Source organism: Panulirus ornatus, chromosome 5 (assembly GCF_036320965.1).
Source record: "Panulirus ornatus isolate Po-2019 chromosome 5, ASM3632096v1, whole genome shotgun sequence".
NCBI classification, from domain to species: Eukaryota; Metazoa; Arthropoda; class Malacostraca; order Decapoda; family Palinuridae; genus Panulirus; species Panulirus ornatus.
In genome coordinates this window covers 27,776,900-27,803,786 of record NC_092228.1, presented here as the reverse complement: position 1 = coordinate 27,803,786, position 26,887 = coordinate 27,776,900, and the positions used below count along the sequence as shown (strand labels likewise).

The following is a 26,887-nucleotide window of genomic DNA, read 5'->3' as shown; positions in this document are numbered from 1 at the left end:
GGAAGCCATACTAGTGATCATAGAGAAGAATGTGAGATTCAAGATGCCTGAGGATGTAGGAGTTGAGAAGGGATTCAAATACTTTGGAAGTGGTAGTGTCAAAGCAACAGGACGATAGTTAGGGGGTTTAGAACGGTTGAATGGTCACCTTTCTTAGGGATGGAATGTACCAACATATGGTTTGAAAGAGAAGGAAAAGTTCTGGTTTTTAAACAGACAAAACAAAAGAGCAAGCACAAGTTTGGTGAGAGTTCCTAGAAATTTGTATGGGTGAAGGTATGTACAGAGCATCAGATTGAGGAGGAACAGTGTGGTTTCAAGATTGTTAAAAGATGTGTGGAGTAAGTGATTAGAATGTGTGTGTGAAATACTTAAAGAAAGAGAAGGATTTCTATGTGGTATTTATTGATTTGGAGAAAGCAAATGGTAGGGTGGATAGAGATGCCTTGCTGAAGATCTTCCTCATATACTCATATTGTGTGAGAGGAAAGCTACTGTAAGTAATGAAAAGTTTTTAAGAGTATAAATTGTGTTAGTGTGAATAGATAGAAAGGAGAGTGAGTGGTTCTAGGTGAAGGTTGATCTGGGGCAGGGATGTGTGATATTACCACAGCTGTATAGTTTGTTTATGGATGAGGTGATAAGGGAGATAAGTGTAAGGTCCTTGAAGAGAGAGGAGAGTATGCAGTCTGTAGTGGCCAAGGGGATTTGGGAAGCGAGTCATTTGTTTGCTGATGACAAAGCTCTAGTGGCAGATATGAGAGAAACTTCAGAAGCTGGTGTCTGAGTTTGGGAGCATGTTTGATGGGACAAAGTTGAGAGTAAATGTGAGTAAAGGCAAGGTTATTAGACTTAGTTGAGCAGATGGACAGGTTGCTAGTTTGAATGGAGAAATTTAGAGTAAGTGGAGTGTTTTACCTCCCTCTTGGTCACTACTTTCTCGTACACTTCGACAAGAATACTTTAGAGAAGTACCTTTGGGATCTGAGCATCACTTTTGTACCCTTGCCTTTATATAAGGGTACTATACAGGCATTCTGTCAGTCCATATGCACCTCACTTTTGGCCTTACAAACATTGATCAATCTGATAAACCAATCACTGTCACCCTCCCTCTCTTGAGAAACTCAGCTGTAATCCCATCAACTCCTGCGACTGTGCCAGTTTATTTTTCAGAAGGCTTTTTATATTTTCTCTTTTCTCTGTATGTTTTACCAGGACTTTCATTCCACGTGCCACATCATGCATAACACCACATCCATTTCTCTGTCACATTAAATAATCCTTTAGAGTAATCTCACTTTTTCGTATGGAGGCTCCAGTCATTGACAAAAGTCCACATCAAGATCAGTCTTAAATTTAAATATAGATTAGGTTATGTAAGGGAAACAGAAAAGACAAGAGAAAGTATGAATTTTGGAGGAAATAAAAAAAAAACTATCTCCTACTTCCCACATGTGCTACCCTCATTGTTGTTTCCATTTGTTTGCATTTTCCTAATTTTGTTTACCTCCTAAGACATTTCCATTTTGTCTTGGAAGTTCATTGATACTCTTTCACCCCCATCTCTCATTTGCCGTCTTTTTCATCTCTTGTGTTTCTTGTTAACTCATGCCAATTATATATTACTCTTCCCAGCTACTTTTGCTGCTTCCCTTCAGTTACCATCCATGCACCTCTCTTTTCTTTGATGCAAGGAATTTAACTTCCCCATCCCACCCTCACTACCCTTTTTCATGCACCCAAATTCCTCCTTCCGCATGCCACACTCTTCATGTCAAACACAAAAATCAAGGAAAACAGCCGAACAAGTTTCTTTCATGCTGTGTCAAATGAGTTTGGAAATAATTGCAAGTGCTAAGCATGGAAAGGTGTAAAAGAAACTTAGACGAGTGGTTAAAAAGTTTCATATGACAAAAAGATTGACAGCTGTGAAATATATTTGGTGGCAGAGAATAGCAGTGTTGTTAAACAGCCTGAATGTATTAAACTTAACCCTGCCACATGCCAAAATCTCATCATAGGTGCACTTGTCACTATGAGGCCTCTTCTTTGTTGAAGTGATTTTTCTTTATATCATGTTTTTTGTCACAGTATCTCATGAGAGTTGTTAATATGGACTATAGATGAATGCTTTGTAAAATGTTTGGCTGTTACCAAACCAGTTTTGCTGAACTGTATTAACTATATCTTCAGATGGATATGAACTTCACATAATTCGTGGTGAATTTAGATTGATTATGTTGTTAATGTATTGTCATGTTTTACTTCAGTGGATCGTTTCGGGGTCTGAAGACAACTTTATCTACATTTGGAACCTTCAGACCAAAGAAATAGTTCAGAAACTAGAAGGACATTCTGGTAAGTCTCAGATTTTTTTCTTGCATATTTTTTATGTATTTTTTTAATTTTGATTATCTTTTATCAGTTATGACATACACTAAAAAGTTTTTTCTTTTTATTTGTACTAAGGCCGAAACATTACAGTTTCCCTTTAAGGAATTTAGACATCCTTTAATGAAATTGAAAGTGCCCCATAATCTGTCACAAGTTAACAGCAAATTGATGTAGGACGTAGACGAGGTCTATGCCTTCAACCATCACATAATGTGAGTAACTGGGAGACTAGGATTGATGTAAGACATACACCAAGGTTTTGACATTCCCCATCATTTTATATGGGTAACTGAGACAATGGGATTCTTTCCCAGTGAAACTTGTTTTTACTTGACATGATGCCTCTCTCCATATGGATAAAGTGTGCCTTTCAGTTTAGTTGGCTGTGGAAAGAGCCAGTCCTTACAAATCCAGCTAAGGTCCCCATAGGATAAGATTTTGTGCTGTATGGGTAACTGTAACTTAAGGAGAGTTTTTCTCAGTGTTGATTACAGTTGCTTTTGACTTTAGGCTTCTCCTCTTACCCTTAAAGCACACCTTAGAATTCAAATAACTTGGGAAAAGGCTGTGGCTAGGGTCTCCATACCATAAAACGTACATTTACTGCTTGAATTCCTTTAGGGATGAAAGTTTATTTTTCCAAAATTCAAACCCTAATTTTTTTCATGTATTGTACCTTCCCATAGAGAGTGTAGTGTTGTGCCGGGTACTGCATAGAAAGGATTAAAAGGACTAATGAACTCCCAGTAGGTGTAGAGCAAGGTGGGTTCAGAAAGGGAAGAGGGTTTGCAGATCAGATTTTTGCACTTGAGCAGCTAGTGGAGAGCCAACATATCCTCCAAAACCATGGAAGAGGAAGTCAATAATTCATTGTTCTTTTTTAGACACCTTGATAGTAAGATCAGATAGGGGCCGTAGGTTCAAAGTTTACGAGAAACCTAACCAAGTTGGTGAGTTCATTCATCATTTCTTGAACCATCACAATTTTGTCAAAAATTTTACGTTTATGGTATCTCAGGCCCTTAACAATATGCAATCCAGAATTCTTAAATGAAAAATTTGTCATATTTATGGTATTGCAAGAAAACTTACTTAAAAAGGTTATTGCTAAATTCATACCAAAAGCAAGTAAGACCTACTATTGTAATGAGAAGGAAGACAAATTCAGCAACAAAAATCTTTTTGTTTTGCCTTGTCATAAGGAATTTTCACATATTATTATTTTGAAACAGCTTGATGTTGTTTGCAAATATGAAACACTCTGTGTTATTCCTCAATGAAGAACAGCCCATCATCTAATGAAAAATCAGGTATCTACTCTGTTCTATGTAAAGTCTATAATAAGGTGAATATTGCCCAAATAGATAGATTTTTAAAACAGATACTTCAGCAGCATAAATAATCTTTGAGGACAGCCTTAGAATCACACACAATGTTCAAACATAAAGGTTATTCTCATCCAGTGCACTGGTGGCAATCAAAAGTTGTTTACCCTGTGTCGTAGAAAGGCATACCATTGAATCCTCTCTGGTCAAAGTTAACAGCACTATAAGCATGAATGAGGGAATGTATAAACTGATAATAACTTAATGACATCTCTGTTAAAGTGTAGTGAAATTAAGAAAGCTGACCTGACTTCCTTTTCCAGTTATAGGGACAGGTCACTTTCCTATTCTGGTCAACATTTCCATATTTCTCAGATCAACTGTTCCTTTGTTTCCTCAGCTGCGGTGAAGTCTGATTTTGTATATATTCTCCTGTTCATGTTGACTCGGTATCCTTAAGATATATATCCTTAAGACATACATATATACTCATGTTCATATTCATACTTTCTTGCCTTCATCCATTCCTGTCACTACCGTGCCACCCAAGAAATAGCATTAGCAAGGTATTATTCAAGAAAAGATGACTGAACCTTAGAGGGAAAACTCTACACTTGGCTCCCATATCAGTTCCTTCTTTTGGAAAAGTATAAATGGAGGGAGGATTTCCAGCCCCAATTCCCACCCCTTTTAGTTGCCTTTTGTGACTTGCAGGGAATACGTAGGAAGTATTCTTTCTCCCCTATATCCAGGAATGATATATGTACAGATGCTTCTCGACACACATCCAAGTTCCATTCAGACTGACCAGTCAGATCTTGAAATGGACATAAGTCAGATGCATGTCAGCATGGCATGTAGAATTTGTATACTTGTACAGCATTCTGTTTTCCTACTCAACTTCTATCATGATTATATCTCATTTTTTTATTAACCATCTTTTATTATATGATTCTGTAGTTTCCTTTTACCTTATATTTAAAATTCTTTACTGCTTGGATTGATTCATCTAAACTTTCACTGAACTTTCAGCAGTTCCTTCATCAGCACTTGCTGCTTCACCTGTGACTCAAATGTTGTGCAAGCTCTATCTTTTGAATCTATTGAACCTACCATGAACTTGCTATGTAGTTCTCAATGTAATCCTCTCCTGCTCGCTCCATCAAAGTCTCAAAAATACGTACAGCCTTTGCCTGAATTGTTAGTAAGCTTAGTGGTACATGTTTTTTAATTTGATCTTCCATCCACAGCATCAACATTTCTATTTCGTACATGGGCCCTTGTCATTTTTTTTTTATTATTTTAGACTTCACGCTTGTCAAACCTTTCACTGCTTCACATAATTTTTCTTTGTCCTTTTAACAAAAAATTGTGAAGACTCAAATGGGACAACTGTAGATCACATGCAATCACATTGACTTTTTTCCTCCATCATAGTGGGTGATTACCTTCATTTTTAATTCCAAACTGAGTGACTTCCTTGGCTTCTTGCCAGATCTATCAACATGTGATGAGTTTATCATCTTGCTCATCATCGCCTTTGGGGTTTACTAAAAACTGGTTTAATCCAGCACAAAAATTGGTTAGATTCACTTGAATAATGTACACAATGTCAGGATTGTCTGACATTCACTATTATACACACACAACCATTAACACTGGCGAATGTATGACCAAGCATAATTTTTAGATTTGTATATATTTTTTTTTTTATTTTATTTTTTTTTTTTTATACTTTGTCGCTGTCTCCCGCGTTTGCGAGGTAGCGCAAGGAAACAGACGAAAGAAATGGCCCAACCCCCCCCCCATACACATGTATATACATACGTCCACACACGCACATATACATACCTACACAGCTTTCCATGGTTTACCCCAGACGCTTCACATGTCTTGATTCAATCCACTGACAGCACGTCAACCCCGGTATACCACATTGCTCCAATTCACTCTATTCCTTGCCCTCCTTTCACCCTCCTGCAAGTTCAGGCCCCGATCACACAAAATCTTTTTCACTCCATCTTTCCACCTCCAATTTGGTCTCCCTCTTCTCCTCGTTCCCTCCACCTCCGACACATATATCTTCTTGGTCAACCTTTCCTCACTCATTCTCTCCATGTGCCCAAACCATTTCAAAACACCCTCTTCTGCTCTCTCAACCACGCTCTTTTTATTTCCACACATCTCTCTCACCCTTACGTTACTTACTCGATCAAACCACCTCACACCACACATTGTCCTCAGACATCTCATTTCCAGCACATCCATCCTCCTGCGCACAACTCTATCCATAGCCCACGCCTCGCAACCATACAACATTGTTGGAACCACTATTCCTTCAAACATACCCATTTTTGCTTTCCGAGATAATGTTCTCGACTTCCACACATTCTTCAAGGCTCCCAGAATTTTTGCCCCCTCCCCCACCCTATGGTCCAATTCTGCTTCCATGGTTCCATCCGCTGCCAGATCCACTCCCAGATATCTAAAACACTTCACTTCCTCCAGTTTTTCTCCATTCAAACTCACCTCCCAATTGACTTGACCCTCAACCCTACTGTACCTAATGACCTTGCTCTTATTCACATTTACTCTTAACTTTCTTCTTCCACACACTTTACCAAACTCCGTCACCAGCTTCTGCAGTTTCTCACATGAATCAGCCACCAGCACTGTATCATCAGCGAACAACAACTGACTCACTTCCCAAGCTCTCTCATCCCCCACAGACTTCATACTTGCCCCTCTTTCCAAAACTCTTGCCTTTACCTCCCTAACAACCCCATCCATAAACAAATTAAACAACCATGGAGACATCACACACCCCTGCCGCAAACCTACATTCACTGAGAACCAATCACTTTCCTCTCTTCCTACACGTACACATGCCTTACATCCTCGATAAAAACTTTTCACTGCTTCTAACAACTTGCCTCCCACACCATATATTCTTAATACCTTCCACAGAGCATCTCTATCAACTCTATCATATGCCTTCTCCAGATCCATAAATGCTACATACAAATCCATTTGCTTTTCTAAGTATTTCTCACATACATTCTTCAAAGCAAACACCTGATCCACACATCCTCTACCACTTCTGAAACCACACTGCTCTTCCCCAATCTGATGCTCTGTACATGCCTTCACCCTCTCAATCAATACCCTCCCATACAATTTACCAGGAATACTCAACAAACTTATACCTCTGTAATTTGAGCACTCACTCTTATCCCCTTTTCCTTTGTACAATGGCACTATGCATGCATTCCTCCAATCCTCAGGCACCTCACCATGAGTCATACATACATTAAATAACCTTACCAACCAGTCAACAATACAGTCACCCCCTTTTTTAATAAATTCCACTGCAATACCATCCAAGCCTGCTGCCTTGCCGGCTTTCATCTTCCGCAAAGCTTTCACTACCTCTTCTCTGTTTACCAAATCGTTTTCCCTAACCCTCTCACTTTGCACACCACCTCGACCAAAACACCCTATATCTGCGACTCTATCATCAGACACATTCAACAAACCTTCAAAATACTCACTCCATCTCCTTCCCACATCACCACTACTTGTTATCACCTCCCCATTTGCGCCCTTCACTAAAGTTCCCATTTGTTTCCCAGTTGTATGTGTGGCTGGTCAAAAGTTGCATAGTTCGGGGAGCATTTGTATATATATTTTTTTCATTATCATTATTATCAGACGTATGTCAGCTTGGCATGTAGGATTTGTATACCTGTACACCATTCTTTTATCCTGCTCAATTTCTGTCATGATTATCTCGTTTTATTAATCAGCTTTATTACATGAACATATTCCTTTTTACCTTTCATTTGATATTCTTTAGTTCTCTTCCCTCCACCTCTGAGACATATACCTTCTTTGACAACCTTTCCTCACTCATTCTCCTTATGTCAAAACCATTTCAACACACCTTTTTCTGCTCTCTCAACCACACTCTTTTTATTTCTGTACATCTCGCTAACCCTTTCATTACTTACTTGATCAAACCACCTCACGCCACATATTGTCCTCAAACATTTCATTTCCAGCACATCCACCCTCCTACGTACAACCCTATCCATAGCCCATGCCTCACGACCATTAGATATTGTTGGAACTACTATTCCTTCAAACATACCCATTTTTTCACTCCAAGATAATGTTCTTTCCTTCCTCATTCTTCATTGCTCCCAAAATCTTCGCCCCCTGTGACTCATTCCCACTTCCATGGTTCCATTTGCTGCTGAGTCCACTCCCAGATGTCTAAAACACTTCACTTCCTCCAAGCTTTTTCCATTCAAACTTGCATCCCAGTTAACTTGTCCCTCAACCCTACTGAACCTAATAACCTTGCTTTTACTCTCATTTACTCTCAACTTTCTCCTTTCACACACTTTATCAAACTCAGTCACCAACTTCTGCAGTTTCTCCCTTGAATCAGCCACCAGAGCTGTATCATTGGCAAACAACAACTGACTTTTCCCAGACCCTCTCATCCCTGACAGACTGCTTACTCGCCCCTCTCTCTAAAACTCTTGCATATACCTCCCTAACTACCTCATCCATAAACAAATTAAACAACCATGGGGACATCACACACCCCTGCCGCATACTGACCTTCACTGGGAACCAATCACTCTCCTCTCTTCATACTCACACCTACATGCCTTACATCCTCGGTAAATCCTTTTCACTGCCTCTAGCAGCTTACATTGCACACCATATACTCCTAAGACCTTCCACATAGCACTTCTATGAACCCTATCATATGTCTTCTCCAGATCCATAAATGCTACATACAAATCCATTTGTTTTTCTAAGTATTTCTCACACATTCTTCAAAGCAAACACCTGATCCACACATCCTCTACCACTTCTGAAACCACATTGCTCCTCCCCAATCTAATGCTCTGTACATGCCTTCCCCCTCTCAATCAATCCCCTCCCATACAATTTCCCTGAAATTCTTAACAAACCTATGCATTCTGTGATTTGAACACACCTTTATCCCCTTTGCCTTTGTACAGTGGCACTATGCATGCATTTTGCTAATACTCAGGCACTTCGCCATAATCCATACATACATTGCAAATCCTTACCAACCAGTCAGCAGCAGAGTCACCCCCTTTCTTAATAAATTCAACTGCAATACCATCCAAACCTGCCGCCTTGCCGGATTTCATCTTCCGCAGATCTTTCTCAACCAAACCATTCTCCCTGACCCTCTCACTTTGCACACCACCCCAAGCAAAACACCCTACATCTGCCACTCTACCATCAAACACATTCCACAAACCTTCAAAATACTCTCCCAATCTCACTTTATCACTACCTGTAATTGCTTACCCCCTTGCCCCCTTTACCGATGTTCCCATTTGTTCTCACCTTATGCACGTTATTCACCTCCTTCTAAAACATCTTTTTATTCTCCCTAAAGCTTAATGATACTCTCTCACCCCAACTCTCATTTGCCCTCTTTTTCAGCCCTTGTACCTTCCTCTTGAACTCCTGCCACTTTCTTTTATAATCTCCCAGTCATTTGTTCTCCTTTCTTGTATCATCCAAACACTTCTCTTTTCTCTTTCACTAACAACTTTACTTCTTCATCCCACCACTCACAACCCTTTCTAATCTGCCCACCTCCCACCTTTCTCATGCCATATGCATCATTTGCACATTCAATCACTGCTCCTCTAAATACATCCCATTCCTCACCCACTCCCCTCACGTCATTAGTTCTCACATTTTGCCATTCTACTCTCAATCTCTCCTGGTACTTCCTCATGCAAGTTACCTTTCCAAGCTCATGTACTCTCACCACTCTCTTCTCCCCAGCATTTTCTCTTCTTTTTTGAAAACCTCTACAAACCTTCACCTTCATCTCCACAAGATAGTGATTGGACATCCCTCCAGCTGCCCCTCTCAGCACATTAACATCCAAAAGTCTTTCTTTTATATGCCTGTCAGTTAACATATAATGTAATAATGCCCGTTGACCATCTCTCCTACTCACATACATATACTTATGTGAATTTCTTTTTAAACCAGGTATTCCCAATCACCAGTCTTTTTTCAGCACACAAATCCACAGACTCTTCACCATTTCCATTCTCACCACTGAATGCCCCATGTACACCAATTGTACCCTCAGCTGCCACATTATTCACCTTTGCATTTAAATCACCCATCACTAATACCCAGTCTCGTGCACCAAAGCTGCTGACACACTCCCTCAGCTGCTCCCCAAATACTTGCCTCTCATGATTTCTCTTCTCATGACCAGGTGCATTTTTTTTTTTTATACTTTGTCGCTGTCTCCCGCGTTTGTGAGGTAGCGCAAGGAAACAGACGAAAGAAATGGCCCAACCCCCCCCATACACATGTACATACACACGTCCACACACGCAAATATACATACCTACACAGCTTTCCTTGGTTTACCCCGGACGCTTCACATGCCTTGATTCAATCCACTGACAGCACGTCAACCCCTGTATACCACATCGCTCCAATTCCCTCTATTCCTTGCCCTCCTTTCACCCTCCTGCATGTTCAGGCCCCGATCACACAAAATCCTTTTCACTCCATCTTTCCACCTCCAATTTGGTCTCCCTCTTCTCCTCGTTCCCTCCACCTCCGACACATATATCCTCTTGGTCAATCTTTCCTCACTCATTCTCTCCATGTGCCCAAACCATTTCAAAACACCCTCTTCTGCTCTCTCAACCACGCTCTTTTTATTTCCACACATCTCTCTTACCCTTACGTTACTTACTCGATCAAACCATCTCACACCACACATTGTCCTCAAACATCTCATTTCCAGCACATCCATCCTCCTGCGCACAACTCTATCCATAGCCCACGCCTCGCAACCATACAACATTGTTGGAACTACTATTCCTTCAAACATACCCATTTTTGCTTTCCGGGATAATGTTCTCGACTTCCACACATTTTTCAAGGCTCCCAAAATTTTCGCCCCCTCCCTCACCCTATGATCCACTTCCGCTTCCATGGTTCCATCCGCTGACAGATCCACTCCCAGATATCTAAAACACTTCACTTCCTCCAGTTTTTCTCCATTCAAACTCACCTCCCAATTGACTTGACCCTCAACCCTACTGTACCTAATAACCTTGCTCTTATTCACATTTACTCTTAACTTTCTTCTTCCACACACTTTACCAAACTCCGTCACCAGCTTCTGCAGTTTCTCACATGAATCCGCCACCAGCGCTGTATCATCAGTGAACAACAACTGACTCACTTCCCAAGCTCTCTCATCCCCAACAGACTTCATACTTGCCCCTCTTTCCAAGACTCTTGCATTTACCTCCCTAACAACCCCATCCATAAACAAATTAAACAACCATGGAGACATCACACACCCCTGCCGCAAACCTACATTCACTGAGAACCAATCACTTTCCTCTCTTCCTACACGTACACATGCCTTACATCCTCGATAAAAACTTTTCACTGCTTCTAACAACTTGCCTCCCACACCATATATTCTTAATACCTTCCACAGAGCATCTCTATCAACTCTATCATATGCCTTCTCCAGATCCATAAATGCTACATACAAATCCATTTGCTTTTCTAAGTATTTCTCACATACATTCTTCAAAGCAAACACCTGATCCACACATCCTCTACCACTTCTGAAACCACACTGCTCTTCCCCAATCTGATGCTCTGTACATGCCTTCACCCTCTCAATCAATACCCTCCCATATAATTTACCAGGAATACTCAACAAACTTATACCTCTGTAATTTGAGCACTCACTCTTATCCCCTTTGCCTTTGTACAATGGCACTATGCACGCATTCCGCCAATCCTCAGGCACCTCACCATGAGTCATACATACATTAAATAACCTTACCAACCAGTCAACAATAATCACCCATGTCTAAGTCCATCCGTGAGATGGTCTTGAGTAGAGCATTCAGTTACTGTCTCAGGGGGGATAGGGACATGCCGTGAAAACCAGTGTGATTTATATGTAATGAAAGATAAGGTAATGATATTTCTTTTATTTTCTATGTTGTTAGTTTTATTGTCTTTGTACTTAAAGATTTTTCTTATCTTTTCCAGATGTAGTTTTATGTACCGCTTGTCACCCAACACAAAACATCATTGCATCTGGGGCACTGGAGAATGATAAAACCATTAAACTGTGGAAGAGTGATACTTAAAATGTTGACATCAGCTACATGCAAATGATCTTAAGTATTTCCACTTCGAGTAATCTTAAGGCAAACAAAAGTTAGGAGTGTGTGCCTGAGTGAAAGATGTGAACAAGTGAATATCTGTTGTGTGTCTGATGTATAGGATCCCAAGCAGTTACAGTACATAAAATTTTAAATGCCCTTATCGTGTTAGATATGTGGTGGAATATATGCAATATTGGTTTTTAGTAACAAAGCAAGATTGGAATCTCTTAGTGCCATATTTTTTTTTCTTTTTTCTTTAACATTTGAGTCAGTTCATTATGTAAAAAAGAATTTCACATTGATGTTTATAGCAGAACCATCTATTTAACAATTGCTTCTCCACTTGTACACTAATAAGACCAACAAAATTTTTGCTTTGCATACCTAAGAATTAAAGAGTAGACTGTGTTATAAAATACCTTCCACATTAGTTGACAGGAAAAATGTTTAGTTTTATATTGAGCCAACTAGATACCTGATGTAATGTGAACTGGAACCATTTGAAAATGGTCATATTGTACAAAGAGAGTGTCTTTTATATCTGTAATAAAAAAACGATAAATCTTTTGATATATGCATACACTGGTAAAATGCTGTAAATTCATATATATAAATCTTTGAATGCCCAAAATCAGTGGTCCAGAACATTCAAGTTTACCAATGGCTTGAGTGTGAGCTTCCAGTAATTTTTTTATATATATACAAATATCGTTTGTTTGTGTATAATTTACAGTAACATTTAGAATGTTAATTAGCAGTGACTATTCATTAAGAACAGTCTGTGGCCCATAGATGATACATTATTTCTAAATTCCCATATCCACATTAATTGGTCCTAGGGATTATGAACTTTTGGTATTCTGCCTATATGTTTTGCGTGTTACATGTTCCTATATTAAACGCTAGGTTGCGAATTCATTGTATTTTCCTCAAACGTTATCAGGTAAGTGTGGAATCATTCAAAGGAAGAGGAGTTTATGGAGCATTGTAGTAATTTATTATTGCTATCACTTTTCCTGCCTTTCTCATATTTATGTTTCGGGTTCAGTGTGTATTCAGTTCGAGTGATAGTCTGTACAGGTGCAAGAAAACAACTGTATTTCAGATGTTCCCCTCCTGGCTCATATGCTTGATAGTCCATTAGATAGTATGGAACATGTTCTGGAAACTTTGGTTTGAAATTACTCTGTTTCACTTTTTTCCATTCAGTTATACATTATTCAGGACAAATGTACTTCACTGTCCAAGGTCTTCCTTGTTTGTATTTATTACGTGAGCTGTATTATTCTTCTCACATTCTTTTATCTTGCTTGCAGTGCTCTGTAGTGTATTACGTGAGCTGTATTATTCTTCTCATATTCTTTTAACTAACTTGCTGTGCTCTGTAGTGTATTACATGAGCTGTATTATTATTTTCACATTCTTTTATCTTAGTTGCTGTGCTCTGTAGTGTTTGTTTAGGTATTGCTGGTGGTTCTTTGACACATGGAGGTGTAAAGATGGTTGGTACCTGAAGTCTTTGAGTAAGATTCTGCCCATGGTTCCTTAAAGGCAAGGAATGGTATATACAAAAGATAGAGTTTGTTTGAAATTTAGAGATTATTGTAACGTACTGTAACAAGCATAATCACAGTAATTGATTTAATTTGATAAGAAGGAATGAAGTGTAAATTTTAGTATTGACAGCAGCCTTAGTTATTCATTGTTTATGACAGAACCGTACTGGATCATGTTGAATTTAGAATGGAATTGATGTTCCAAAATAATTATTACAAGAAATCAATATATTTTGAATGCTGTCATATTACATCAAGTTTTTAATTGGCCATTTTTTTATGATCGAATTATTTGCGTTTGTTTATTTTGTTTGGAGTGTTCATTTATATTGTATTATATTCATAGTAATGTCTTTCACAGATATTTCAGAGATCATGAAAACATGACTACAGAGATTAATGGATGTGATGTAAACCTTATTAGCATCAGAGAAGACCATTAGATTTGGCTGCTTTCTAAATGTGACATAAGTTACACACACACCCACATATCGTGACTTCATGGTGAAGTGGTTAACATTAATGACCTTGAGTCAGCTTGGACTTTCATGGGCTTGCATCCTGGACACTGTTATTGGCCCTCACCCAGCCCAGGTGATTGATAAGTGGGTACTTGGCTTGGATACGATTTGTGTATACACTTATAGGAGTAAAGACATGGTACTTATGTTCAGGGTTGTGAGATGGAGCAACATGATTGTAAAACTCACTCTCCTTGAACACACAAATGACAATCACATACACATATTTATTTTTCTCTTTTCATTTATTTTTATTGTGAGGGGTTTGCTTAAACCATTTATATTTGCACCAGAGCACTGTATTTATGGATTCATAATGAAAGATTCTAATCATATATAGTTAAAGAAAAGACATTTAGAAGGACTGTTATGTTTAACCCAAGCATTTAACATACACAGGATTAAAGTAAGAAACTGCTGTAGTTTGCATCGAGTTAGTGAGTTTCTGAAGGGAGAAAATGGAGAGTAAATATGAAGAAAAGCTAGGTTTGGCACTACAGGAGACAGGATAGGTGCAGGTGTGAGTTTGATTGGAGAAAACGAGGAGGAAGTGGGCTGTTGTAGATTCCAAGCAGGGGACATGGTAGTGAATGGAAACATGGTAGCGGAGGCAAGTCTTAGGTGGATAGGTGAGCGAAGATTCTTAGTGTTGAGGAATGTGTGGCAAGAGAGTTTGCTATATGGGAGGTATTGCAATGCCAGTAATGTTGTATGGATATAAGGTATGGTCTGTAGATGAGAATGTAGTGTTGGAAATTAAATGTTTGAGAACAATATATGTGTAAGGAAGGCTGATCAAGTAAGTATTAAGAGAAATATGTGGTAATAAGATGGTTGAGAGAGCTAGGAGGGATGTGCTGAAATAGTTTGGACATATGAAAAGAATAAGTGAGGAGAGTATGACAAAGGGGCTACATGTATCAGAAGGGGGAGACAAATTGGAAATTGAGGGATGGACTGAAGAAGGTTTAGAGTATGAAGTAGCCAGGAAAAAAAAACATGGAAAGGTCTGTGGGACTTCTTATGGTTTTGATGCTGTCCACTTAAGATCTCAGCTAGAGAATGGATGTGAGCAAATGAGGTGTTTTCATCTGTTCTTAGCACCGTCTCACTAGTACAGGAAATGGCAAACTAGTATCAAAAAATGTATCTTTAGGTTAAGCCTGTTTGTTTGTGTGGATATTACCTTTTAAATGCATCATGTGGGTAGACTTTGACTTGTATTTTTCCACGGGAACCTAGATATGTACGTATGATTTTAACAAGAAAAGTTACTGCACTGTACAGTGCACAGAATGATGGGTCAGATGAGTTTTTCTCTCTTAATGGCTGGTTCAATGGTTATGGTTTGCATATTATTAGGCATGACTTTTGATCTCACTCCTTAACCTCATGTTTACATATACACACAAGCTTATGCTTGGTACCCATTTATCAACCAGCTTTAAAGGTAAAAATAGACAGCTGGGTTGGCTGAGCATCGGCTACCTTCTCCAGGATTTGAACTTAGGTCCATTAGATTTGTGGTTCAGAATATTAACTGCTGCACTGCTGAGGTTCATAGAAGATAAAAAGTTTGTTTTAAAATTTAGTGTTGGATTACATATTAGTGACAGTATCTTTTGCCAAGCTGAGTTGAAAACAATATGACTTCTTTTATTTCTTATTTATTATCACTCAGAATTCTTGTTTTGACCATTTTTAGAATGATTGTGTAATTTTTAGAGGCATACTGTGAGATCAGCTAGTTTGTGTAATTGCAATGTGTTGTGTTTAAGTTAGAGGATTTTCTTTTTTTGCAGAATAGGAGTCTATTTCTTTTCTCTTCTCAAACTTAGGTATGTACCATTCCATTTTAGAATTAAATCTTATTGGCTCAGCATTTCTGTTGAAAGTGGATTTTTTCACCACTGAATTGTAATCACGTCAGGTTGACCGGCATATATTATGATTTTCTTTTCAAAATCAGATGTCTCATGTCTTAAGTGTAAAAGTTCTGCAATATGTTAATGTGAGCACGTTGGTTTTCATACATACGGCATTGTGTTTGCTATTTGCAGTTGTGACTCAAGATCTCATTGGTATTAAAGTATCAGGAAACTAGTTGTTATTCTTACTTTCACTTCTTACTGTAATTGTAGTGTACAGATTGTTGTAAAGAATAGTACTTTAAAGTGTAATGTGACTTTCTGTATATTTGATATAAAATAGATCAAAGTGTTGGTATTTAATTTATTTTATCTTCATATTTGCTGTTTTTATCCCTGGGGATAAGGGATAAAGAATACTTCCCTCATATTCCCTGTGTAGAAGGTGACTAAAAGGGGAGGGTGTGGGGATCTGAAAATTGTTCTCCAGGTTTTTACAGAAGGGGGCCAAGTGAGGAGATTTTCTTCTAAAGCTCAGTCCTCTGTTCTTGGTGCTACCTCGCTATTGCCAGAAATGGCAAATATGTAAAAAAAAAAATCTTTTATTGCATATAAACGTAACCTCCTCCTTCGATTTGAACTAGTTGGAAATGAAACTTTTATTTTTGTAGAATTATGTGACCAAACCAAGTTCCTCAACATGTGAGATTTCAACATTGACCAGAGATAATGACTGAGCTCCTCCCATACATAGTTAGGGGGATGGAAGCCCTCGTATTCTCCATTCCCAGGGATGCAGAGCCAATTTCACCCACCTTGCCCATATTCCTAACCACCATAACTAATCTCCTGATATAATGATTTTCTCCCATAATCCTTTGCACTGTAACTACACAGTCTCGACCTCCAACATGGTTCATCTAACAACACGCTTAGATATATCTAGTTTAATGGGACTTCCCCTTCTTAAACATAAGTATTGGCACCACCACAAAGCTGACTAGAATAACTGAAGTAAACTGGTCTGATTTTCCTTAGTTAGATTATTGTCTCGTGTGATATTTCTGTCAAATGTACAGCACCGGTTAGTGTGGTGGGAATGGAAGCTTTTATCCCTGCTTCTTCCAGGCTTGCAATATTCTCCTTTCTCCCACTCCCATTCAGCATTTATCAAGACCCATTATCATTGCAAGGATGTCATCCATGACGCAAAGCATCCATCAGGCAAGACAAAGGGGCTACTCCATCATCACAGGCGAGGCCGCCATCATAGCAGACTCTCTCTCTCTTTAATATGTGGATTTCCGATATTGACATCAATTTGAGCTTTTACAAAAACACTGAGGATAATTTTTCTCAAAAATCCATCAATGGTCGATCAAGATTTGTAGTTGAACATAAAATAATTAAGTTCAGATATATTCTGTAGGTCGCTCAGCGAGGTAACCCCATGGCGAATTTGATGCTACAGTATGCAGTCTGTTGTGGATGAGAGAGCTTGTGAAGTGAGTCAGTTGTTGTTCGCTGATGTTACAGCGCTGGTGGCTGATTCATGTGAGAAACTGCAGAAACTGGTGACTGAGTTTGGTAAAGTGTGTGAAAGAATAAAGTTGAGAGTAAATGTGAATAAGAGCAAGGTTATTAGGTACAGTAGGGTTGAGGGTCAAGTCAATTGGGAGGTAAGTTTGAATGGAGAAAAACTGGAGGAAGTGAAGTGTTTTAGATATCTGTGAGTGGATCTGGCAGCGGATGGAACCATGGAAGTGGAAGTGGATCATAGGGTGGGGGAGGGTGCGAAAATTCTGGGAGCCTTGAAGAATGTATGGAAGTCGAGAACATTATCTCGGAAAGCAAAAATGGGTATGTTTGAAGGAATAGTGGTTCCAACAATGTTGTATGGTTGCGAGGCGTGGGCTATGGATAGAGTTGTGCGGAGAAGGGTGGATGTGCTGTTTACCAAGTGGCGCCCTAGCTTCATCTCTTCGTTGTGTATCAACTGACTGTTATATTTCTCTCTTGTGTCTCCCCTGATGATGTGATTATTACGCAAAAGTGCACTTGGAAACTTATCTTGTTTCATTTTCCCCGTGGACTCATAGGAATATCTTGATCATGCGCAAAATTGTGATCCTTTCCAACACACACACACACACACATTCTTTCTTTCAAACTATTCGCCATTTCCCGCATTAGCGAGGTAGCGTTAAGAACAGAGGACTGGGCCTTGAGGGAATACCCTCACCTGGCCCAATTCTCTGTTCCTTCTTTTGGAAAATTAAAAAAAAAAACGAAAGGGGAGGATTTCCAGCCCCCCGCTCCCTCCCCTTTTAGTCGCCTTCTACGACACGCAGGGAATACGTGGGAAGTATTCTTTCTCCCCTATCCCCATATATATATATATATATATATATATATATATATATATATATATATATATATATATATATATATATATATAGTATTTCAAAGTGGTGTGCACGAAATTTTAGCTGCTGTACGAGAACTTCAGTGATGCCATTTATGAGTTTGGCAGGGCAGGTGTGGTGGCTGCAGAGTTGTCAACTTGTACATTTTGGTGCGAGATCTAGCGTCTTTTATAAAGAGATCTAGCGCCTAAATCTCGCATTTAGCGAACTTTGGCATTTTTTTTACGCCAAAGTTCATGTTAATTAGATATGAGGAAATTCAAACATTAACTAAAATGTTAATGTGATTTAAGATGTTTAATCGAAACCTATTAACCTCACCTGGAAAACAATAGAAGTATTACATCGAAATGAACAAGTTCGGAAAAACAAAGTTTGAACCGGTTCAGTTCGGGTGAACTGCTCGGCCTGTACTTCCCCTCCTCAACTACCCCCGGCTCAGCTCAGGTTCAGTTCGGGTGAACTGCTCGGCCTGTACTTCCCCTCCTCAACTCCCCCATGGCTCAGCTCAGGTTCAGTTCGGGTGAACTGCTCGGCCTGTCTCCCCCTCCTCAACTCCCCCGGCTCAGCTCAGGTTCAGTTCGGGTGAACTGCTCGGCCTGTACTTCCCCTCCTCAACTCCCCCCGGCTCAGCTCAGGTTCAGTTCGGGTGAACTGCTCGGCCTGTACTTCCCCTCCTCAACTCCCCCATGGCTCAGCTCAGGTTCAGTTCGGGTGAACTGCTCGGCCTGTCTCCCCCTCCTCAACTCCCCCGGCTCAGCTCAGGTTCAGTTCGGGTGAACTGCTTGGCCTGTACTTCCCCTCCTCAACTCCCCCATGGCTCAGCTCAGGTTCAATTCGGGTGAACTGCTCGGCCTGTCTCCCCCTCCTCAACTCCCCCGGCTCAGCTCAGGTTCAATTCGGGTGAACTGCTCGGCCTGCCTCCCCCTCCTCAACTCCCCCGGCTCAGCTCAGGTTCAGTTCGGGTGAACTGCTCGGCCTGTACTTCCCCTCCTCAACTCCCCCATGGCTCAGCTCAGGTTCAATTCGGGTGAACTGCTCGGCCTGCCTCCCCCTCTTCAACTCCCCCGGCTCAGCTCAGGTTCAGTTCGGGTGAACTGCTCGGCCTGTACTCCCCCCGGCTCAGCTCAGGTTCAGTTCGGGTGAACTGCTCGGCCTGTACTCCCCCTCCTCAACTCCCCCATGGCTCAGCTTAGGTTCAGTTCGGGTGAACTGCTCGGCCTGTACTTCCCCTCCTCAACTCCCCCCGGCTCAGCTCAGGTTCAGTTCGGGTGAACTGCTCGGCCTGTACTCCCCCTCCAACTCCCCCCGGCTCAGCTCAGGTTCAGTTCGGGTGAACTGCTCGGCCTGTACTTCCCCTCTTCAACTCCCCCATGGCTCAGCTCAGGTTCAGTTCGGGTGAACTGCTCGGCCTGCCTCCCCCTCCTCAACTCCCCCATGGCTCAGCTTAGGTTCAGTTCGGGTGAACTGCTCGGCCTGTACTTCCCCTCCTCAACTCCCCCATGGCTCAGCTCAGGTTCAGTTCGGGTGAACTGCTCGGCCTGTACTCCCCCTCCAACTCCCCCCGGCTCAGCTTAGGTTCAGTTCGGGTGAACTGCTCGGCCTGTACTCCCCTCCTCAACTCCCCCCGGCTCAGCTCAGGTTCAGTTCGGGTGAACTGCTCGGCCTGTACTCCCCTCCTCAACTCCCCCAGGCTCAGCTCAGGTTCAGTTCGGGTGAACTGCTCGGCCTGTACTCCCCCTCCTCAACTCCCCCCGGCTCAGCTTAGGTTCAGTTCGGGTGAACTGCTCGGCCTGTACTTCCCCTCCTCAACTCCCCCATGGCTCAGCTCAGGTTCAGTTCGGGTGAACTGCTCGGCCTGTACTCCCCCTCCTCAACTCCCCCATGGCTCAGCTCAGGTTCAGTTCGGGTGAACTGCTCGGCCTGTACTCCCCCTCCTCAACTCCCCCATGGCTCAGCTCAGGTTCAGTTCGGGTGAACTGCTCGGCCTGCCTCCCCCTCCTCAACTCCCCCATGGCTCAGCTTAGGTTCAGTTCGGGTGAACTGCTCGGCCTGTACTCCCCCTCCAACTCCCCCATGGCTCAGCTCAGGTTCAGTTCGGGTGAACTGCTCGGCCTGTACTCCCCCTCCTCAACTCCCCCATGGCTCAGCTCAGGTTCAGTTCGGGTGAACTGCTCGGCCTGTACTCCCCCTCCTCAACTCCCCCATGGCTCAGCTTAGGTTCAGTTCGGGTGAACTGCTCGGCCTGTACTCCCCCTCCTCAACTCCCCCCGGCTCAGCTCAGGTTCAGTTCGGGTGAACTGCTCGGCCTGTACTTCCCCTCCTCAACTCCCCCATGGCTCAGCTCAGGTTCATTTCGGGTGAACTGCTCGGCCTGTACTCCCCCTCCTCAACTCCCCCATGGCTCAGCTCAGGTTCAGTTCGGGTGAACTGCTCGGCCTGCCTCCCCCTCCTCAACTCCCCCATGGCTCAGCTCAGGTTCATTTCGGGTGAACTGCTCGGCCTGTACTCCCCCTCCTCAACTCCCCCGGCTCAGCTCAGGTTCAGTTCGGGTGAACTGCTCGGCCTGTCTCCCCCTCCAACTCCCCCATGGCTCAGCTTAGGTTCAGTTCGGGTGAACTGCTCGGCCTGCCTCCCCCTCCTCAACTCCCCCATGGCTCAGCTCAGGTTCAGTTCGGGTGAACTGCTCGGCCTGTACTCCCCCTCCTCAACTCCCCCGGCTCAGCTTAGGTTCAGTTCGGGTGAACTGCTCGGCCTGTACTTCCCCTCCTCAACTCCCCCCGGCTCAGCTCAGGTTCAGTTCGGGTGAACTGCTCGGCCTGTACTCCCCCTCCAACTCCCCCCGGCTCAGCTTAGGTTCAGTTCGGGTGAACTGCTCGGCCTGTACTCCCCCTCCTCAACTCCCCCCGGCTCAGCTTAGGTTCAGTTCGGGTGAACTGCTCGGCCTGTACTTCCCCTCCTCAACTCCCCCCGGCTCAGCTTAGGTTCAGTTCGGGTGAACTGCTCGGCCTGTACTCCCCCTCCTCAACTCCCCCCGGCTCAGCTTAGGTTCAGTTCGGGTGAACTGCTCGGCCTGTACTCCCCCTCCTCAACTCCCCCATGGCTCAGCTTAGGTTCAGTTCGGGTGAACTGCTCGGCCTGACTCCCCTCCTCAACTCCCCCATGGCTCAGCTCAGGTTCATTTCGGGTGAACTGCTCGGCCTGTCTCCCCCTCCTCAACTCCCCCCGGCTCAGCTCAGGTTCAGTCAGACTCCAGCTGCTGACGGAACTACACGTCAGGCCAGGGAGGAGAGGAACACTGCTGGTCCACAATTTTTGAGCAAAATGTTGATTAAAAGACGAAAGAAATATAGAAAAAAGTCAGGACAAGTGGAGGGGGATGACTGAAGCTGTTCAAGCAGGTCCCGCCATGGTCCTCATCGCCTGCCAAACTTACTGACTGAACAACACAACTGAACACAAGAAAGTTCATGACCCGACCTTCAGTTCACAAACCATAATTGAAGAACTGGGATGACCCGCAGGAGACTGAAGCAAAGTGTTCACCATTCACTGTAGAACACTTCATTGCAGAACGGTGTTCCTTGTAGAACACGTCGTTGTAGAAAACTGTTCATTGTAGAACACTTCAATGCAGAATGATTCATTGCAGAACACTTCACTGCAGACCTGTTCATTGCAGAATATTTTATTATAGAACAACCATTACATAACACTTCATTATAGAACACTTCATTGCAGAACACTTTATTATAGAACACCATTACATAACACTTCATTGCCCAACAATGTTTATTGAAGTGTTCATTGTAGAACAGTGTTCATTACGTGTTGTTCATCATCTCAACAGAGTAAATTCCCAGTTATCTTAACAGGACGGCTTTGGGTCGGGGTAGCAGTGGGTCGGGGTAGCTCTGGGTCGGGGTAGCTCTGGGTCGGGGTAGCTCTGGGTCTGGGCAGCTCTAGGTCTGGGCAGCTGTGGGTCGGGGTAACTGTGAGCAGTGGGTCGGGGCGGCTGTGGGTCGGGGTAGCTCTGGGTCGGGGTAGCTCTGGGTCTGGGCAGCTCTAGGTCTGGGCAGCTGTGGGTCGGGGTAACTGTGAGTCGAGGCAGCTCTAGGTCGGGGCAGCTCTGGGTTGGGGTAGCTCTGGGTCGGGGCGGCTGTGGGTTGGGACAGCTCTGGGTCGGGGCAGCTCTGGGTCGGGGCAGCTCTGGGTCGGGGTAGCTCTGGGTTGGGGCAGCTCTGGGTCGGGGTAGCTCTGGGTCGGGGCAGCTCTGGGTCTGGGCAGCTCTAGGTCTGGGCAGCTGTGGGTCGGGGTAACTGTGAGTCGAGGCAGCTCTGGGTCGGGGCAGCTCTAGGTCGGGGTAGCTCTGGGTCGGGGCAGCTCTGGGTCGGGGCAGCTCTAGGTCGGGGTAGCTCTGGGTCGAGGCAGCTCTGGGTCGGGGCAGCTCTAGGTCGGGGTAGCTCTGGGTCGGGGCAGCTCTGGGTCGGGGCCAACTTAAGACTTGCTTTAATAGAACTGTGTTCTTCATCTGAGATCCTCCATGATATGTTCTGACATGAACAACTATATCATGAAGAACATCATAGAGAACTACATCATAAAAACTATATCATGATGAAATATATCATGAACAACTATATCATGAACTATATCATGAATATATCATGAACTACATCATGAACAACTATATCATTAACTATATCATGAACTACATCATGAACAACTATGTCATGATGAACTACATCATGAACAACTACATCATGAAGAACTATGTCATGAACTATTACATCATGAACAACTATATGATGAATTATATGATGAACTACATCTTGAACAACTACATCATGAATAACTATATCATGATGAACTATATAATGAACTATATCATGAACTACATCATGAACAACTACATCATGAAGAACTATATCATGATGAATGATATAATGAACCATATCATGATGAACTACACCATGAAATATATCATAAACTAGATCATGATGAACTATATCATGATGAACTACATCATGAACAACTACATCATTAACTATATCATGATGAACTATATCATGAACAACTACATCATGAATAACTATATCATGAACTATATAACTATATGAACTATATCATGATGAACTACATCATGAAGAACTATATCATGAACTACATCATGAAGAACTATATCATGATGAACTACATCATGAACAACTACATCATGAACTATATCATGATGAACTATATCATGAACAATTACATCATGAAGAACTATATCATGATGAACTATATCATGAACAACTACATCATGAATAACTATATCATGAGGAACTATATCATGAACAACTACATCATGAATAACTATATCATGATGAACTATATCATGAACAACTACATCATGAATAACTATATCATGATGAACTATATCATGAGCAACTACATCATGATGAACTACATCATGAACAACTACATCATGAATAACTATATCATGATGAACTAATCGATGCAACAACTACATCAATGAATAACTATATCAAGCAACTATCTATGAACAACTACATCATGATGAACTACCTCATGAACAACTACATCATGAATAACCTATATCATGATGAACTATATCATGAACAACTACATCATGAATAACTATATCATGATAAACTATATCATGATGAATGATATAATGAACTATATCATGAACTACATCATGAAGAACTGTATCATGAACTATATCATGATGAACTATATCATGATGAACTATATCATGATGAACTACATCATGAAGAACTACATAATGAACTATATCATGAACTACATCATAAAGAACTATATCATGATGAACTATATCATGAACAACTACATCATGAATAACTATATCATGATGAACTATATCATGAACAACTACATCATGAATAACTATATCATGATGAACTATATCATGAACAACTACATCATGATGAACTATATCATGAACAACTACATCATGATGAACTATATCATGATGAACTATATCATGAACAACTACATCTATGACTCAAGTATACTCATGATGAACTATATCATGATGAATGTATAATGAACTATATCATGAACTACATCATGAAGAACTGTAGCATGAACTATTATCATGATGAACTATATCATGATGAACTACATCATGAAGAACTACATAATGAACTATATCATGATGAACTATATCATGAACTACATCATAAAGAAATATATCATGATGAACTACATCAAGAACTATATCATGAACTATATCATGAAGAACTATATCATGATGAACTATATCATGAACAACTACTCATGACTAAAAACTACATCGAACTATATCATGAAACATGAGTAGACGACAACTAATCATGAAATCATATAATCAATCAAGAACTACATCATGAACTATATCATGAAGAACTACATCATGATGATCTATATCATGAACAACTACATCAGGAAGAACTACATCATGATGAACTATATCATGATGAACTATATCATGAAGAACGACATCAAGAACAACTACATCATGAAGAACTATATCATGATGAACTATATCATGAAGAACTATATCATGAACTATATCATGAAGAACTACATCATGAAGAAATATATCATGAAGAACTATATCATGAAGAACATCATGAAGAAATATATCATGAAGAACTATATCATGATGAACTATATCATGATGAACTATATCATGAACTACGTCATGAAGAACTATATCATGATGAACTATATCATGAACTATATCATGAAGTACATCATGAAGAACTATATCATGATGAACTACATCATGATGAACTATACCATGAAGAACGACATCAAGAACAACTACATCATGAAGAACTATATCATGAAGAAATATATCATGATGAACTATTTCATGAAGAACTATATCATGAAGAACATCATGAACAACTACATCATGATGAACTATATCATGAACAACTACATCATGAAGAAATATATCATGATGAACTATATCATGAACAACTACATCATGAAGAACTATATCATGATGAACTATATCATGAAGAACTACATCATGAAGAACTATATCATGAAGAAATATATCATGATGAACTATTTCATGAAGAACTATATCATGAAGAACATCATGAACAACTACATCATGATGAACTATATCATGAACAACTACATCATGAAGAAATATATCATGATGAACTATATCATGAACAACTACATCATGAAGAACTATATCATGATGAACTATATCATGAAGAACTACATCATCAAGAATATTTTCCTGATGTTCTTGATGTATGTTCAGCAGAAGTTCAGTCAGGAAATGAGAAACATGAAGCCGAGGGAGAACGTCCAGCCAAACTGCTGACTGAACTTGTTCAAGTTATTGAACGCCATAAGTTCTACGTTCTTCATTCCAGGCTGATAACAGAAGAACATTCAATCGAGAACAACTTAGAACAACAGCCATAATTGTGGTAGCAGTTTGTGATGATGACACAATACATGATGAAGATATTATCATACTCAGTCATGACTGAACCCATAAGTCATGGAATAACTGATAACGAAGACTGACGTGAATCTGGGCTGCCATGGTCTCGTTATTTAGGGATATAATGTAAGAACATTCCTCCAGTAAGCTCAGATATCGGTCGGCTTTGTGTAGGCTTTCCCTTCGGCCATCAGGTTCAGCTTATCGTACAGTGACATCGCCAAGTTAAAGCTTCGAAATGTCATAAGCTTCAATACTAGCCATCAAGTATGGACTAAGAAGGAATGGAAACTGATGTTATGATGATAAACTGCCTGAGAAAACCCTGGAAAATATTGGGTCATTGAAAACATACGAGACATCGCCCGCCCGCCAGCAGCAGCCTCACCTAGACCCAACAACCCCAGGAGGAAGAAATACCAGACTGGGAATTAGCAAATCAGGAATAATGGCGAGTGTTGTAGTGTTAGAGGAGCGTGTTGTACCTGTTATTAATAATCTGGTATGTCAAGAAGCAGAAATCATTCGACGAGCAACTTTTCGCAGTCATTTGAGTAAGTTTAGCGCTTTTCGGGAGGGAATGTAGCGCCATCTGAAATTTAACGTTGGCAACTCTGCCGGGCATCAGGACCAGGAGCAGCGTTGCTAGACGTACGATACGTATTGTGCACGTACGATAATTTTGGCCTGTGTACGATATCCATGGCATTCATATAAGACGATAATTTGAAATTTGGGACGATCTGCTTATATAATTTACGATAATTTTCTGAGAAAATAAAAAATCTTTTAGAAAAAAGACTATAATAATTGTAATTGTTAATAACAGTTGTAGCTGGTACATGTATCAAATGATCCTGTCTAACTTGTCTCGCACCAATGGATTGGTGGTGTGAGCAGAGGAATTTCCATTGAATCACTTGTGGTTCAATACATTGAATCACTTGTGGTTCAATATATTGAATCACTTGTGGTTCAATACATTGAATCACTTGTGGTTCAATACATTGAATCACTTGTGGTTCAATACATTGAATCACTTGTGGTTCAATACATTGAATCACTTGTGGTTCAATACAT

The 26,887-nt window shown here is 41.1% G+C and overlaps 1 protein-coding gene across 1 annotated transcript in view; it reads left to right on the top strand.

The window, feature by feature from the left end:
• Positions 1 to 16,251, top strand: part of wds (WD repeat-containing protein wds) — a 48,437-nt gene extending 32,186 nt beyond the window's left edge. The window contains exons 8-9 of the mRNA XM_071661864.1: positions 2,274 to 2,361; positions 11,838 to 16,251. Coding sequence (XP_071517965.1) covers positions 2,274 to 2,361; positions 11,838 to 11,938 — 189 coding nt within the window. The 3' untranslated portion in view covers positions 11,939 to 16,251. The remainder of the gene's footprint in view (positions 1 to 2,273; positions 2,362 to 11,837) is intronic.
• Positions 16,252 to 26,887: the final 10,636 nt, after the last annotated feature.